At 36.1% G+C, this 15,202-nt stretch overlaps 1 protein-coding gene across 1 annotated transcript in view; it reads left to right on the top strand.

Annotated features, from left to right (window-relative positions):
* ALG13 (ALG13 UDP-N-acetylglucosaminyltransferase subunit) overlaps positions 1-11,989 on the top strand; it is a 74,341-nt gene extending 62,352 nt beyond the window's left edge. Inside the window, 2 exon segments of the mRNA XM_074323865.1 lie at positions 943-1,123; positions 11,073-11,989. Coding sequence (XP_074179966.1) covers positions 943-1,123; positions 11,073-11,338 — 447 coding nt within the window. The 3' untranslated portion in view covers positions 11,339-11,989.
* Positions 11,990-15,202: the final 3,213 nt, after the last annotated feature.

The raw sequence follows: 15,202 nt of genomic DNA on the forward strand, positions 1-15,202 counted from the left end.
TAAACTAGATAGTCTCTTGGATAATGCTTAGATTAGGTCATAGATTTCCTTAAAACCTCGGACATATCATTTACAGAAAATTATCTTCCCCAACTGGAACACATTTGTAAATTTAGAGTAGTGAAGTTGGTTTTTGTTATTTGAGACTAACTTTCATAAAGGAAATTTCAAGAATTGAAAAAATAAACGATTTGTCCCTTCAGTTGTGTTAGTTTATTATAGTCACGTGTGGAAACATTGTGATTTATTCCACAAGGCTGAGCATTTTTAAAATATTCCTTCAGGGGAAACAAGAAAATGCAGAAAATATTTTAATACTTTTTTTCATAATAAAAGTAATAGCATTCATTGTAGTATATCTGGAAAATACTAAAGTATAAAGAAAACTGAAATCATCTGTATAACTACTGTATACTTTGATAGATTTCCTTTGCGTTTGTTTGCATAATTTACAAAGTAATGTGGACTATGCTGTGTAATTTTGTAAACTTTTAAGTTAACAGTATGAGCATTTTTTCATTTAAATATTTGACAGTGTTTTTTTTATTGCCTGTTTTGTGTTCTATCATGAATAGATCATAATTTATTCATCTACTTCCCTATTGTTGAATATTTAGGTTGTTCAAGGTGTCCTGCTTTTAAAAATAATGCCATAAAACACTTCTGTTTATACATGTCATTGTGTATATCTCTTTATTTCCATCAGATGCTTTCCTAAAAGAATTCCTAGGTCCAAATATGAGATGCAGATGCTGCAAAAGGTTTTAAAATTATAATGGAGAATAGATTTTCTAAATGTCATATCTTTTAAGTAAAAAATTTCAGTGTTACCCCATGGGAAAATTATGGCCCAACTTTTTTTTTTTTTTTTTTAGAGAGGAAGTGCACTACTTTAAGAAAATAGAACAATAAAGTGTTTATTTTTTCCCTTTCTTGCCCAAGTGCTATTACCACAACTACTGGCACTCCATGGTCTATGTGCCACAGATGCAGCAGCAACAGCTTCATGTAGAGAATTATTCAGTCTATACTGAGCCACCTCCTCTGGTAGATCAGACCATTCCTCAGTTGTACAGTGAGGTGGGGAGACAAGATGGTGCACAGGCAGAAGCATCAGCAAATGGTGAGTATGTAATGAGATTGTTTGTGAGAAAGACCATTGGATTTTATTTTGCACAATTTAATAATAGCCATCGGGTATTTCACCGTGTTTCCCCCAAAAATAAGACCTAGCCGGACCATCAGCTCTAATGTGTCTTTTGGAGCAACAATTAATATAAGACACGGTCTTAATTAACTATAATATAAGACCGGGTGTTATATAATGCAATATAATATAACATAATATAATACCGGGTCTTAATATAATATAATAATATATAATATAATATAATATAATATAATGTAATATAATGTAATGTAATGTAATGTAATGTAATGTAATATAATGTAATATAATATAAAGACTGGGTCCCAAATTAATTTTTGCTCCAAAAGACGCATTAGAGCTGATGGTCCAGCTAGGTCTTACTTTTGGGGAAACAGAATTAGGTTCAAATACTAGACCACTGTTTCTCAAAACATGGTACATGGGGTCCCTGAGATCCTTTCAAATGATCCATGAAGCCAGAAGTATTCATCATAATGCACAGATTTTGTTTGTCCCTTTCACTCTGTTAGATTTGCAATGGGAGTGCAAATATCAGTGGCGGGTAAAACTGCTGGCACCTATGCACAAATCAAGGCAGGGGCACCAAACCATGCTAGTAGTCAGTGTTTTCCTGAAAGCCACACATTTGTGAACAAAAATGCCAATCTTATTTATTTTTCATTTCATCAAACATGTTTTATTTTTACTAAATATTTATCTTTTTCCTTTTTTAAATATATTTTTTTTCAGTTACAGTTGACATTCAGTATTATTTTATATTAGTTTCAGGTGTGTAGCATAGTGGTGAGACATTTATATAGTTTATGCAGTGATCCCCAATTAGTCTAATACCAACCTGGTGCTGTATGTAGTTGTTGCAACATTATGGACTATAGTCTCTGTGTTGGTATTTTACATCCCCATAACTATTTTGCAACTACCAATTTGTATTTCTTAATCCCCTCACGTTTTTTACCCAGCTCCCAGCCCTTCTCCCATCTGGCAACCATCAGTTTGTTCTCTGTATCTATGAATCTGTTTCTGTTTTATTTGTTCATTTATTTTGTTCTTCAGATTCCACATATAAGTGAGATCATAATGGTATTTGTTTTTCTCAGTCTGACTTATTTCACTCAGCATAATACCCTCTAGGTTTATATATGTTGTTGCAAATGGTAAGATGTCAATCTTTTCTGTGGCTGAGTAATACTCTATTGTACTGGTATATATGCACCACATCTTCTTTATCCAGTCGTTTATTGATGGGTGCTTGGGTTGCTTCCATATCTTGGCTGTTGTAAATAGTGCTGCAGTAAACATAGCGGTGCATATATCTTTTCGAATCAGTTTTTTGGATTTCTTCAGATAAATGCCTAGAAATGGAATTGCTGGGTCATAGGTAGTTTTATTTTTTATTTTTTTAGGAACCTCTGTAATATTTTCCGTAGATGCTACACCAATTTGCAATCTTACCAACAGTGCACGAGAGTTCCCTTTTTTCCATATTCTTGGCCAACATTTGTTATTTGTTGATTTATTGATGATAACCTTTCTGAATCATGAGGTGCTACCTCATTGTGGTTTTAATTTGCATGTCTCTGATGGTTAGCTACCTTTAGCATCTTTTCATATGTCTTGGCCATCTGTGTGTCCTTTTTGGAGAAATGTTTGTTCAGGTCCTCTGCCTATTTTTTAACTGGATTGTTTGCTTTTTTTTATTTGATGTTGAGTTGTATGAGTTTTTTAAAAAATATATTTTGGATATTAACCCCTTATCAGCTGTATCATTGGTGAATATCTTCTCTCATTCAGTAGGTTGTCTTTTCATTTTATTGATTGTTTCCTTTGCTGTACAAAAACTTTTTAGTTTGATATAGTCTCATTTGTTTAATTTTCTTCTGTTTCTCTTACCTGAGGAGATATGTCCGAAAAAGTACTACTAAGAGCAGTGTCATAAAGTTACTGCCTATGTTTTCCTCTAGGTGTTTTATGGTTTCTGGTCTTACATTTAATAAGTCTTCACTCCATTTTGAGTTTATTTTGTATATGGTGTAAGGTGATCAAGTTTCATTTTTTGGCATGTATCTGTCCAGTTTTCCCAACACCATTTATTGAATAGACTGCCTTTACACCACTGTATGTTCTTGATACCTTTGTCATAGATTAAATGACCATAGATGCATGTGTTTATTTCTGGGCTGTGTATTCCATTGATCTATGTCTGTTTTTATGCCACTACCATGCTGGTTTGATTGTTATAGCCTTATAGAATAGTCTGATATCAGGTAGTGTGATACCTCCAATTTCTTTTTTCTCAAGAATTATGTGGTTATTCAGGGTTTATGCGGTTCCATATAAATTTTAAGATTATTTGTTCTAGATCTGTGAAAAATGTCTTTAGTATTTTGATAGGGATTGCATTAAATCTATAGATTGCTTTGGGTAGTATTATTCCTACCCATGAGCACGGGCTATGCATCTGTTTATTTGTATCTTCCTCAGTTTCTTTCTTCAATGTCTTATAGTTAGAAAACTATAGTACAGGTCTTTTATATCCTTGGTTAAATTTATTCCTAGGTATTTTATTTTTTTGATGCAATTGTAAATGGGACTGCTTTCTTAATTTCTCTTTCTGATCATTTGTTATTGGTGTATAAAAATTCAACCAATTTTGGAATCTTAATTTTGTATCCTACAACTTGACTGAATTCATTTATCAGTTCTAATAGTTTTTTGGTGGAATCTTTAATGTTTTCTCTATATAGTATCGTGTCATCTGCAAATAATGACAGTTTTACTTCTTCCTTTCCAACTTAGATGCACTTTATTTCTTTCTCTATTCTGATTGCTGTGTCTTGGATTTCCAATACTATGTTGAATAAAAGTGGTGAAAGTGGGCATCATCATCTTGTTCTTGATCTTAAGGAGAAGGCTTTTAGCTTTTCCCCATTGAATATGAGGTTAGCTGTGGGTTTGTTATATATGGCCTTTATTATGTTGAGGTATGTTCCTTCTGTTATCACTTCGCAGAGAGTTTTTATCATGAATGGATACTGGATTTTGTCAAACGCTTTTTCTACATCTATTCATATGATCATATAATTTTTATTTTCCATTGTGTTTATGTGTTGTATCACCTTAATTCACTTGGGGATATTGAACCAACCTTGCATCCCAGGAATTAATCCCACTTGATCATTTTAATGTATTGCTAAATTCAGTTTGCTAATATTTTGTTGAGTATTTTTGCATCTATGTTAATCAGGGATATCGGCCTGTAAATTTTTTTTTGTTGTTGTTAATGTCTTTATCTGATTTGGAATCAGGGTAATGATGGCCTCGTAAAATGAGCTTGGGAACTCTCCCTTCTCTTGAATTTTTTGGAATCCTTTGAGGAGGATAAGTGTTACTTCCTCTTTGAATGTTTGGTAAAATTCACCTGTGAAGACACTTGGTCCAGGACTTTTGATTGTTGGGAGCTTGTTGCTTATGATTCAGTTTTGTTAGTAATAATCAGTCAGTTCAGATTTTCTGTTTCTTCTTGAGTCAGTCTGGGAAGATTGTATGTTTCTAGGAATTTTTCCATTTCTTCCAGCTTATCCAATTTGTTGGCATATAATTGTTCTTAATATTTTCTTGTAATCATTTGTATTTCTGTGGTGTCATCACTTTTTCTGTTTCATATCTGATTTTATTTATTTGGATACTCTTTTTTTCTTGTTGAATCTAGTTTGAGTTATCAATTTTGTTTATCTTTTGAAAGAACCAGCTCTTGGTTTCATTGATGTTTTGTATTTTTTTAGAGATTGTATTTCATTTATTTCTGCGTAATCTTTATTATTTCCTTCCCTTTACTCTTTTTGGGTTTGTCTGCTGTTTTTTTTCAAATTCCTTTAAGTGTAAGGTTAGATTGTTTACTGGAGATTTTTTTCTTGTGTCTTGAAGTAAGCTTGTATTGCTCTGAATTTCCCTCTTAGGACTGTTTTCACTTGTCTTTAGATTTTGTTTAATTGCGTTTTCATTTTCATTTGTCTCAGGGTATCTTTTGATTTCTTCCTTGATGTCATTATTAAGCCATTCTTTATTTAGTAGTATGTTATTTAGCCTCCATGATTTTTTTCTGTGTTTTGTTTTTTTTCTTGTAAGTGATTTCTAGTTTCATACCATTGTAGTCAGAGAAGATGCTGGATATGATTTTAATCTTAAATTTATTCAGACTTGTTTTGTGGCCTAATATGTGCTCTATCTTGGAAAATGTCCCTTGTGTGCTTATGAGGAATGTATATTCTTCTGCTTTAAGGTGAAATGCTCTAAAATGTCTGTAAATCTATTTGGTCTCGTCTGTAAAGCCCCCTACTATGATTACATTACTGTCTGTCTCTCCTTTCATGTCAGTCAGTATTTACTTCATATATTTAGATGCTCCTATGTTGGGTGCATAAATGTTTAGAAGGGTTATGTCCTCTTGTTGGATTGATCCCTTTATCAGTATGTATTGTCGTCCTTCATCCCTTATTATAGCCTTTGTTGTAAAGTCTATTTTGTCTGATATATGTATTGCTACTCCAGTTTATTCCCATTTGCATGAAATACATTTCTCCATCCCCTTACATTCAGTCTGTGTTTTTTTTTAATCTGAAATGGGTCTTGTAGACAGCACATGTATGGGTCTTGTTTTTTTTATCCATTCAGCTACCCTATGTCTTTCTAAAGGAGCATTTAATTCCTTTACATTTGAAATTATTATTGATAAATACAATTATTGCCATTTTATTAATCATATTGATGCTCTTCCCCACCACCCCCACTTCTTCTTAAAGAAGTCCCTTTAATATTCATTGCAATACTACTTTGGTGGCAATGAACTCCTTTAGGTTTTTCTTGTCTGGGCAGTTCTTGATGTCTCCTTCAATTTTAAAGGATAGCCTTTCGGGGTAGAGTATTCTTACTTGTAGTTCTTTCTTTTTAGCACTTTGAATATTTAGTGCCATCCCTTCTTGCCTGCAATGTTTCTGTCGAGAAACCCACTGACAATCTTAAGGAAGTTCCCTTGTAAGTAACCAGTTGCCTTTATCGTGCTGCTTTTAGGATTTTCTCCTTGTCTTTAGCCTTTGGTGTTTTGATTATGATTTGTCTTGGTGTTAGTCTGTTTTGGTTCATCTTTTTGGGATACTCTATACTTCTTGGACTTGTATGTCTATTTCTATTTCCTTCATCAGATTAAGAAAGTTTTCAGACATGATTTCTTCTAATAGATTCTCAATCCCTTGCTTTCTCTCTCCTCCTTCTGGTATCCCTAGATGCAAATGTTATGTTATGTCTCAGAGGTCTCACGTAAATTGGCCTCATTTTTTTTTTCATTTTTTGTTTTTCTTTTTGCTGTTTTCATTGGGTGTTTTCTGCTGCTTTGTCTTCCAAATCATTGATTTGATCCTCTCCATCTCATCTGCTGGTGATTTCTTCTAGTGCATTCTTCATTTCAGTTGTATTCTTTACTTCTGACTGGTTCTTTTTTATGGTTTTTATGTCTTTTTTTTTTTTATGCTTGCTGTCTCTTTGTTGGAGTTCTCAAAACGTACTTTCAGGATCTTTGTAACCAATGTTTTTAATTCTGTATCTGGTAGATTGCTTGATTCCATTTTCATTTAGTTTTTTTATCTGGAGTTTTCTCTTGTTCTTTCATTTGGGACATATTTGTTCTTTCGTTTTGGCTGTCTCTCTGTGTTTGTTTTTATGCATTAGGTATATATGCTGTGTCTCCTAGTCTTGTCTGGTGGCCTCATATAGTACGTTCCTTGTCTGTCCCAGTGGCACAGTCTCCCTGGTCACCTGAGCTGGGTGCTCCACAAGTGTCCCTTGTGTGTGTTCCCTCCTATTGAGCCTCGATTACTGTTGGTTCATCAGTGGGTGGGATTGATCCTCAGGCTGACTGGCTGTAGGGTTTGGCCACAGCCATGGTTTATAGGTTCCTGTGCGGTGGGCTTACACTGTGGAGCAGGATTTGCCCCAGTAGGCTCTGGTCCCTGCTGAGACTGCCCTTTGGACGTGCCACTTTTGAGGCTAATTGGGTGGTGCTTTGTTGTGGTCTGATATCTACCTCTGGGTATGTTTGTTCTGAGGCCTCTTAGGATAGTTTCCAGTGCAGGCCCAGGTCAGCCATTGCTTTTGACTAGCCTGGGACTACCTGGTAGGAGCCACAAAGCAATCTGTGGTCAGTTGCTGTCTGTACTGGGCCTGGAGGCACCTGGGAGAGGCCACACAGCAGACTGAGGACGGCTGCCAGCAGTACTGGGCCTGGGGTAAGTCCACAAAAAGCCGAGGGCATCCCGAGGCCTGCTGCTGAATGAATTTGATGAGGTGAGATCTCAGGGAGTCACCAGAGTGAGGCGAGTGTTTTTCCCCAGGTTAATGTGGATTATGGTTTGGTACCAGTGCAGAGCCGGAGCATCTTGTAAAAGTCTGAGAGCACACCGAGGCCAACCGCCGCACACCATGGGTTCGCCTACCCCCTAGAGTTGTCCAAGAAAGACTGTAGTGTGGGCTGCGGCTGACTACTGCCTGTAATGGTGCTTCCAGTGGCATGGGAGTTGAGGCCAGCTGTTTGCCACTGAAAAAGCCTCCTGTGAGCCGCAGAAAGCTCCTCAGGCATTTTATGAATTGGGTGGGGCAGGGTCTCAGGCAGTCACCAGGATGGAGTGAGCGGATATCATCAGACCAATGGAGAAAAGGTTTGGCCATGTAGGGAGAGGGCTCAATCCAGGAAAAACGGCACTCACCTGCTGGCTGCATGGTGGAAGGTTCTAAACAGAGAAAATGGCAACTTACCCCACCCAACCCCTGTCCTTGCCCTGAAGTCACACAACTCAGTTTCTCTTTGTCTCTAGCACATCCAGAGTTGGTATCCCTGCACCAGAGCCCAGGGGGAGTGTCTGTGAGCAAGTGAGTCTGTGTGTGGGCCCTTTAAGATGTCTGGGTTTCCAGCAGCCTTTTGTCCCACCCAATGGAAAAAAATCCCCCGTTTTTCCAAGCCAGATGTTTTGGGGGCTCCTTTTCCCCACACCGGTACTCCAGACTGGGTTTCCTTGTGTGAGCCTGGGTTCCCTCCCTCCTCTGGGGGAACCTCCAAGGCCAAGATATCCCTCCTGATTCTCAACCACCACACACAAGTTGGGCCGGCCAGTTTCGCATCTCCACCCCTTCTACCAATTTTTATGTGGCTTTTTAATAGTTTAGTTATAGGCCTTTGTTTCAGCTATTCTTCACATGGTTCTCCAGGTTGATTGATTAGGTTGGTGCAGAATTAATTACAGTTTTTGCAATTATTTTCAACCTTTTAAACTGCAATTTCTTTTGCACCAACCTAATATAATTTAGTTGTAATTTAAATGTGATTATGGGAGGAGGCAAGCACAGTGTTTCTCTAGTCTGACAGCTTGCTGATATCCATTAATTTCTGAATAATATTTTTGCTATTTTGCTTAAAAAGAGTAGCACTATTTTTTAAGGAAGAGAATGAATTCCTAAATATTTATCTTTGAATAATTGTGCTTTATATTTGTGTGACAAAATGAGAATTATTCAAAAGGCACTCTGCACACTTAATTGAAGTTTGATGATTAACCTAAATATAAGGATTTGTGAGGTTGAGTTCTGATCTGAACTACCATAGCAGCCTTTTTTCATGGAACACTATTTTTACTTAAAAGAATGATAGACAAACAATGGTTATTCAAACTGTGGGATCTGGCAGACGTTTTCTCAAATGAACTACATGAGCCTGCCACTTCAAGAAAAACAATTGATAGTATTTGTTGTTAAAGATAAAAATTTCAGCTTTCAAGTAAAAATTAAAATTTTAGAAAATTTGTATCTGCCACCACGAACTTGACAGCTTCCCAATACTTAGATGGCACTGTTAATGAATGTCTTTTTTTACATTGTCTAATGAAATGTGTCAACATTTGGGAGACCTGTATAACTCAGTGAAAGAATATTTTCCCAGTTACCAGTGCATGATGTTACCCGTGCATGATTTCATAAAAGATCTATCCAAAATGCAAGATAAAACTGGATTTTAAAATTAACAAAATATGAAAAATCCATACTGCTACTGATCTTTAAGAAACTACCTGGTTTCACTTGAGTAGCATCAAGGAATATCTACAGTTATCTGAAAAGGCTAGTTATTGAAAGACCTCTCTTTTCTAAGTACATATCTAACTGAATCCAGATTTTCTTCATGTACTTCAACCCAAACAATGTATTATAATAGATTAAATACAGAAGCAGATAATAAGAATCCAACTGTTTTCTATTAAGCCATATATTAGAGATTTCCACAAGTGTAAAACAATGCCACTATTTCACATTTTCTTTTAGTTTTGGAAAATAAACTCATTTGCATAAAACTTTTGTGTTAACATAAAGGGTTTATTTTTATGTGAATTAATATTTTTAAATTTCTCAGTTTAATTCCTAATACAGTAAATATTGATAGATATAAACCACATAAACAAAAGCTATTTGGGGTCCTCAGTTTTTTAAGAGTATAAAGGGATCCTGAGACCAAGAAGTTTGAGACCATAAGGATGGTCGCTTTGCACGTTCACAGTATAACACAGATGAGGAGGCATTTTTGAGTATTTACTCACAGCATAGGATCTTTGGACTGCCTTTCTTGGAAGGAATCAGCAGGAGATAAGAAGAAACGTTAGGGACTAACCTAACCAATCTGTTTCCCCGCACTGCTACTTGATTGTTGTGATCTCAGCTATGTTACTTGGCCTTCCTAAGCCTGCTTTTCTGTAAAATGGGAAATACCTAATTGCCAGCGTTGTTATGAAAACTAAATGAGACCTTATGTGTAAATAAACTGTTTTTGGCACATATGAGGAATGTGAATTTCTTTTCTCTCCTCCCTTTTTTAAAGCATATTAATGGCTTTGAAATATTAGTGCTATAGAATATTATCTCTGGTATGATCATGTGATGTGGCCCATGGAAATAAAAATTAAAGTATCAACTTTTATTGCATTTTTGTACCAGGTACCTTTTATAGAGATATTTTTAATGGTAGTAAACCATTAGACGGTGGCAGTATTAATTCCAAAAATGAACAAATATAAGTTATCCCAAGTAATGAAGGACTCCTTTTTGTTGAATATTTGTATAATTACTATAGCAAGGCTAGAACAGCATCTTATTTCCACTGAAACCTACTCATGGTAGCAAAAGTGCTGTAAAATTGAAAATATGCTAGGATCTTTTTTCTTCTTTTTTAAAACTTTTAAATTTTATTTTACGTGTGCTTTTCCAGGACCCATCAGCTCTAAGTCAAGTAGTTGTTTCAGTCTAGTTGTGGAGGGCACAGCTCACAGTGGCCCATGTGGGGATCAAACCCACAACTTTGTTGATAAGAGTACCGTGCTCTAACCAACTGAGCTAACCGGCTGCTCAAGATGGAAGGATCTTAATGACATTCAAGAAATAGCACTTAAATATTTAAATGTTCTTCAAAACTATACCTTCAAGTGTAGACCAGACTGTATAGACACTTGAGTTTTTAATCACTAAAGTAATTCAGTTATTTGGATAATATATGTATTGTACTGGAAAACGATTGGATAACTTCATTATGACCAACTTTTATAAGAATTTAATTGGCTAGAAGGACTCTAGAGAATGTTTCTTTATGTAGTGGGTTTTGTGCCTAAATCACCCCAGAAAGATAGCTGTCACTAGGCAGAATACATTTGACACATACACATGAATATTTAAAATTTTAAATTAGTAAATGTTCATATAATCTCTTTCCTATAGTTAGTGCTAAATTTCATTTTTACTTGTTAAGAGCATCCATTTTATACTGGTGTTTTAGTGAAGCTTTCTATATAAAGTGTACTGTGTGCATTCTTTGTTTCAGATACTTGTCCAAATGCTGACCCTGCATCTGTCCCTCGTGGAGCAGTCTATTATCCAGTGATGTCAGATCCCTGTGGGCAGCCACCTTTACCGGGTTTTGATTCCTGTCTTCCTATTGTGCCGGATTATCCATATGTTGCCTCTTGGCATCCTGTTGGTGCAGTATATGGTGGTTCTCCTCATATTCATGGTGCTATGAATCCTGGGCCAGTTGGCTATATTGCTTCACCTTCCTCAGCTTCTCATTATGTACCTCAGAATATGTAAGATTCAGCAGTATGAAGTATTCTTTCACTGCCATTTTTCTTGCTGTTTTGGTTTCTAAAAACTGTTTTATGTTAGTGTTTTAAAAAGTGATTTAGGTGTTTACTATTCTGTCTTTAAGATTATTTTGTCTTTTGATTTAAAATAGTACTTTAAAGGAATGTTGCTTTGGTTTGTGAATAAGGAAATTGAGATGGATGTACAGCTAGCCCCATGTTGAGCATACTTCATTGTATTCAGCTGTCTTCTTGTCATCCAGCTTGTCAACATTATATTAGCTGATAGTACCAACTGATAAAAGGAATAAATCATACGAACTGTTTCCTTGGTTCAGATGTCACACATCATATTAAACTGCAAAATTCAAATTTCCACTTTTCTCTAGAAAATAAAACAAAACGTAGAGCATTTGCTTCTGGGTAACTAACTTAATATTAAATGAGAGAACTCTTCAGGTTTCTTAAGAATTGTCTGAACTGAGTTGTGTTCTATGATATTAATCAGTTTCGAAGGCACAAGGTGCTCTGCTTTAGATCTGTCCCATATACTATTGTTTAATATTGGATTTATGTAACTGTTTTACTGCACAGTATTGAATTGGTATCCTTTGCACAGTTAGCAATAAATAAAAATTAGCATTTAAAATTCATAAAATGAGTGGGGATTTTCTTTGCTTTTTCATGGCATCAAAGAGTATGAGGCATTTAATTGTTCCAGTGTTTGTCCCCTGGTATTTTGGTTGCAAAAGCATGTGAATTTATAACATGAACTGGCAGAGCCAGCTGAACTGTTATTTAATCTCAAGACATTGCAATGCATACTACCATATGTAATTCTTTTCCCTGGAGAATACCTTTTTAGGTAGTGTTTCTGTTTTTTAAAATATATTAACTCCCGCATGGAACTTTAATCTAGACTTACTTTCTCATTGTCCTGTACTCCCGATAGTTGTCAGATCTTTCAGTTTTTGATTTTAGACTTGCCTTATATCTCTCTAGGCCTGCCTTGTCTCTAACTTTCTGTGAGACATATTTCATCAGTCTTTCTCTCTCTTCCCTTTCATCTACCCAAAGACCACAAGATCTTTTGTATTCAGTTCTCCTCTGAGGAGTAATTCATCATGAATGCTTTGCCCTAGCTCACCTGATAAGAGAGTTATTTTTAAAGTGTTCTTTGTTGCCACAGAACCTATTTATGTTGCCTTTTTAACAGGTATTTATGTTTGTAAATCAGTCTGTCCTTTCCCACCTTCAGCTATACCCCAGGCCAAATGCACTGCTTAAGACCTCAGAACTCAAGGTGCTTGAACAATTGAAAGAACCAGAGTGGAATCCATTTGCAAAGAAGATCTAGAAGACATTCTAATATCTTTGATGTGCTGTTCTCAAGATGATTGACGTTAATGAGTTCCGCATCAGTGTACTAGTTAAGGCTTCTGCTTCATAATAGACATGGGACTGATTGTGTTTTTGCATTCTTGATCTTAAGTGCATCTGACAACTTTGGTAAACATGATGAACAACAGTGTACTGATCTTTCTAACAAACTAACTCTATGTGTTAATGTTTTATCATCTTTTCTGCTAACCTCCTGAGTTCTCAATTTGTGTAGCCTACAAATTGTTTTATGTTTTAAGTAAAGGTTTAATTTAGTCAAGCTTAAAATATGGAGCAACCCTTTCTTCAACATTTTTCAAACACACTAACATTTCTGAAATATACGTAACTCACAGCAAGTGATTGTCCTGTATCTTCAACTGTCAGTGGTTCACTAATTAGTTTCCAGGTGGTGTTTTAGAAGGTTGTAGTCTATTTTGAGAATGTGGATCTGGAAATTGTTTGGTTTTGAGATAAGAACATTTGCCTTATGCTTCCTGTTGATACATTTTTATTTTAAACTTGTAGGTCGCTGCCTTGTGTTGAGTTCCATTATTAATTAATGCAATTTAATGAGACACTTGTTATTAATTTAAAAGCCAGAAATCAGTGGTGTATAGTAGAACAACCTAACTTCTTTCTTTCTTTCTTTCTTTCTTTCTTTCTTTCTTTCTTTCTTTCTTTCTTTCTTTCTTTCTTTCTTTCTTTCTTTCTTTCTTTCTTTCTTCTTTATTTATTTTTGTTTTTAAAGATTTTATTGGGGAAGGGTAACAGGACTTTATTGGGGAACAGTGTGTATTTCCAGGACTTTTTTCCAAGTCAAGTTGTTGTCCTTTCAGTCTTAGTTGTGGAGGGCGCAGCTCAGCTCCAGGTCCGTTGCCATTGCTAGTTGCAGGGGGCACAGCCCACCATCCCTTGACGCGCTCCAACCAACTGAGCCATCCGGGAGCTCAGCGGCAGCCCAGCTCAAGGTGCCGTGTTCAATTTTAGTTGCAGGGGGCGGAGCCCACCATCCCTTGCGAGACTCGAGGAATTGAACCAACAACCTTGTGGTTGAGAGCCCACTGGCCCCTGTGGGAATCGAACGAGCAGCCTTCGGAGTTAGGAGCATGGAGCTCTAACCGCCTGAGCTTTTTTAATTTTTAATTAAAGTTTATTGGGGTGACAGATGTTAGTAAAGTTACATAGATTTCAGGTGTACAATTCTGTATTACATCATCTATAAATCCCATTGTGTGTTCACCACCCAGAGTGAGTTCTCCTTCCATCACCATGTATTTGATTCCCTTACCCTCATCTACCACCCCTCTCCCCCCTTACCCTCTGGTAACCGCTAAACTTTTGTCTGTGTCTATGAGTTTTTGTTTCTCATTTGTTTGTCTTGTTCTTTTGTTGTTTTTGGTTTATATACCACATATCAGTGAAATCATATTGTTCTCTGCTTTTTCTGTCTGACTTACTTCGCTTAACATTATATTCTCAAGATCAATCCATGTTGTCACAAATGGTCCTATTTCATCTTTTCTTATGGCAGAATAGTATTCCAATGTGTATATATACCACACCTTCTTTATGCATTTATCTATCGAAGGACATTTTGGTTGTTTCCATGTCTTGGCCACCATAAGTAAAGCTGCAGTGAATATTGGAGTACATGTGTCTTTATGTATAAATGTTTTCAGATTTTTTTGGTAGATACCCAGGAGAGGGATTGCTGGGTCATACAGTAATTCTATTTGTAATTTTTTTAAAAAAATTTATTGGGGTGACAATTGTTAGTAAAATTACATGGATTTCAGGTGTACAATTCTGTATTACATCATCTGTAAATCCCATTGTGTGTTCACCAACCAGAGTCAGTTCTCCTTCCATCACCATATATTTGATCCCCCTTACTCTCTGGTAACCACTAAACTATTGTCTGTGTCTATGAGCTTTTGTTTCTCATTTGTTTGTCTTGTTCTTTTGTTGTTTTTGGTTTACGTACCACATATCAGTGAAATCATATGGTTCTCTGCTTTTTCTGTCTGACTTATTTCGCTTAGCATCATACTCTCAAGATCCATCCATGTTGTCACAAATGTTCCTGTATCATCTTTTCTTACTGCCGAATAGTATTCCATTGTGTATATATACCACAACTTCTTTATCCATTCATCTATCGAAGGACATTTTGGTTGTTTCCATGTCTTGGCCACCGTAAACAAAGCTACAATGAACACTGGAACACACGTGTCTTTATGTTAAATGTTTTGAGATTTTTTAGGTAGATGCCCAGGAGAAGGATTGCTGGGTCATATGGCAATTCTATTCGTAATTTTTTGAGGAACCTCCATACTGCCACAACGGCTGCACCAGTCTGCATTCCCACCAACAGTGTATGAGGGTTCCTTTTTCTCCACAGCCTCTCCAACACTTGCTACTATTTGTCTTGTTGATGATAGCCATTGCAACTGGGGTGAGGTGATATCTCATTGTGGTTTTGATTTGC

This window comes from Rhinolophus sinicus, chromosome X, assembly GCF_036562045.2.
Source record: "Rhinolophus sinicus isolate RSC01 chromosome X, ASM3656204v1, whole genome shotgun sequence".
NCBI classification, from domain to species: Eukaryota; Metazoa; Chordata; class Mammalia; order Chiroptera; family Rhinolophidae; genus Rhinolophus; species Rhinolophus sinicus.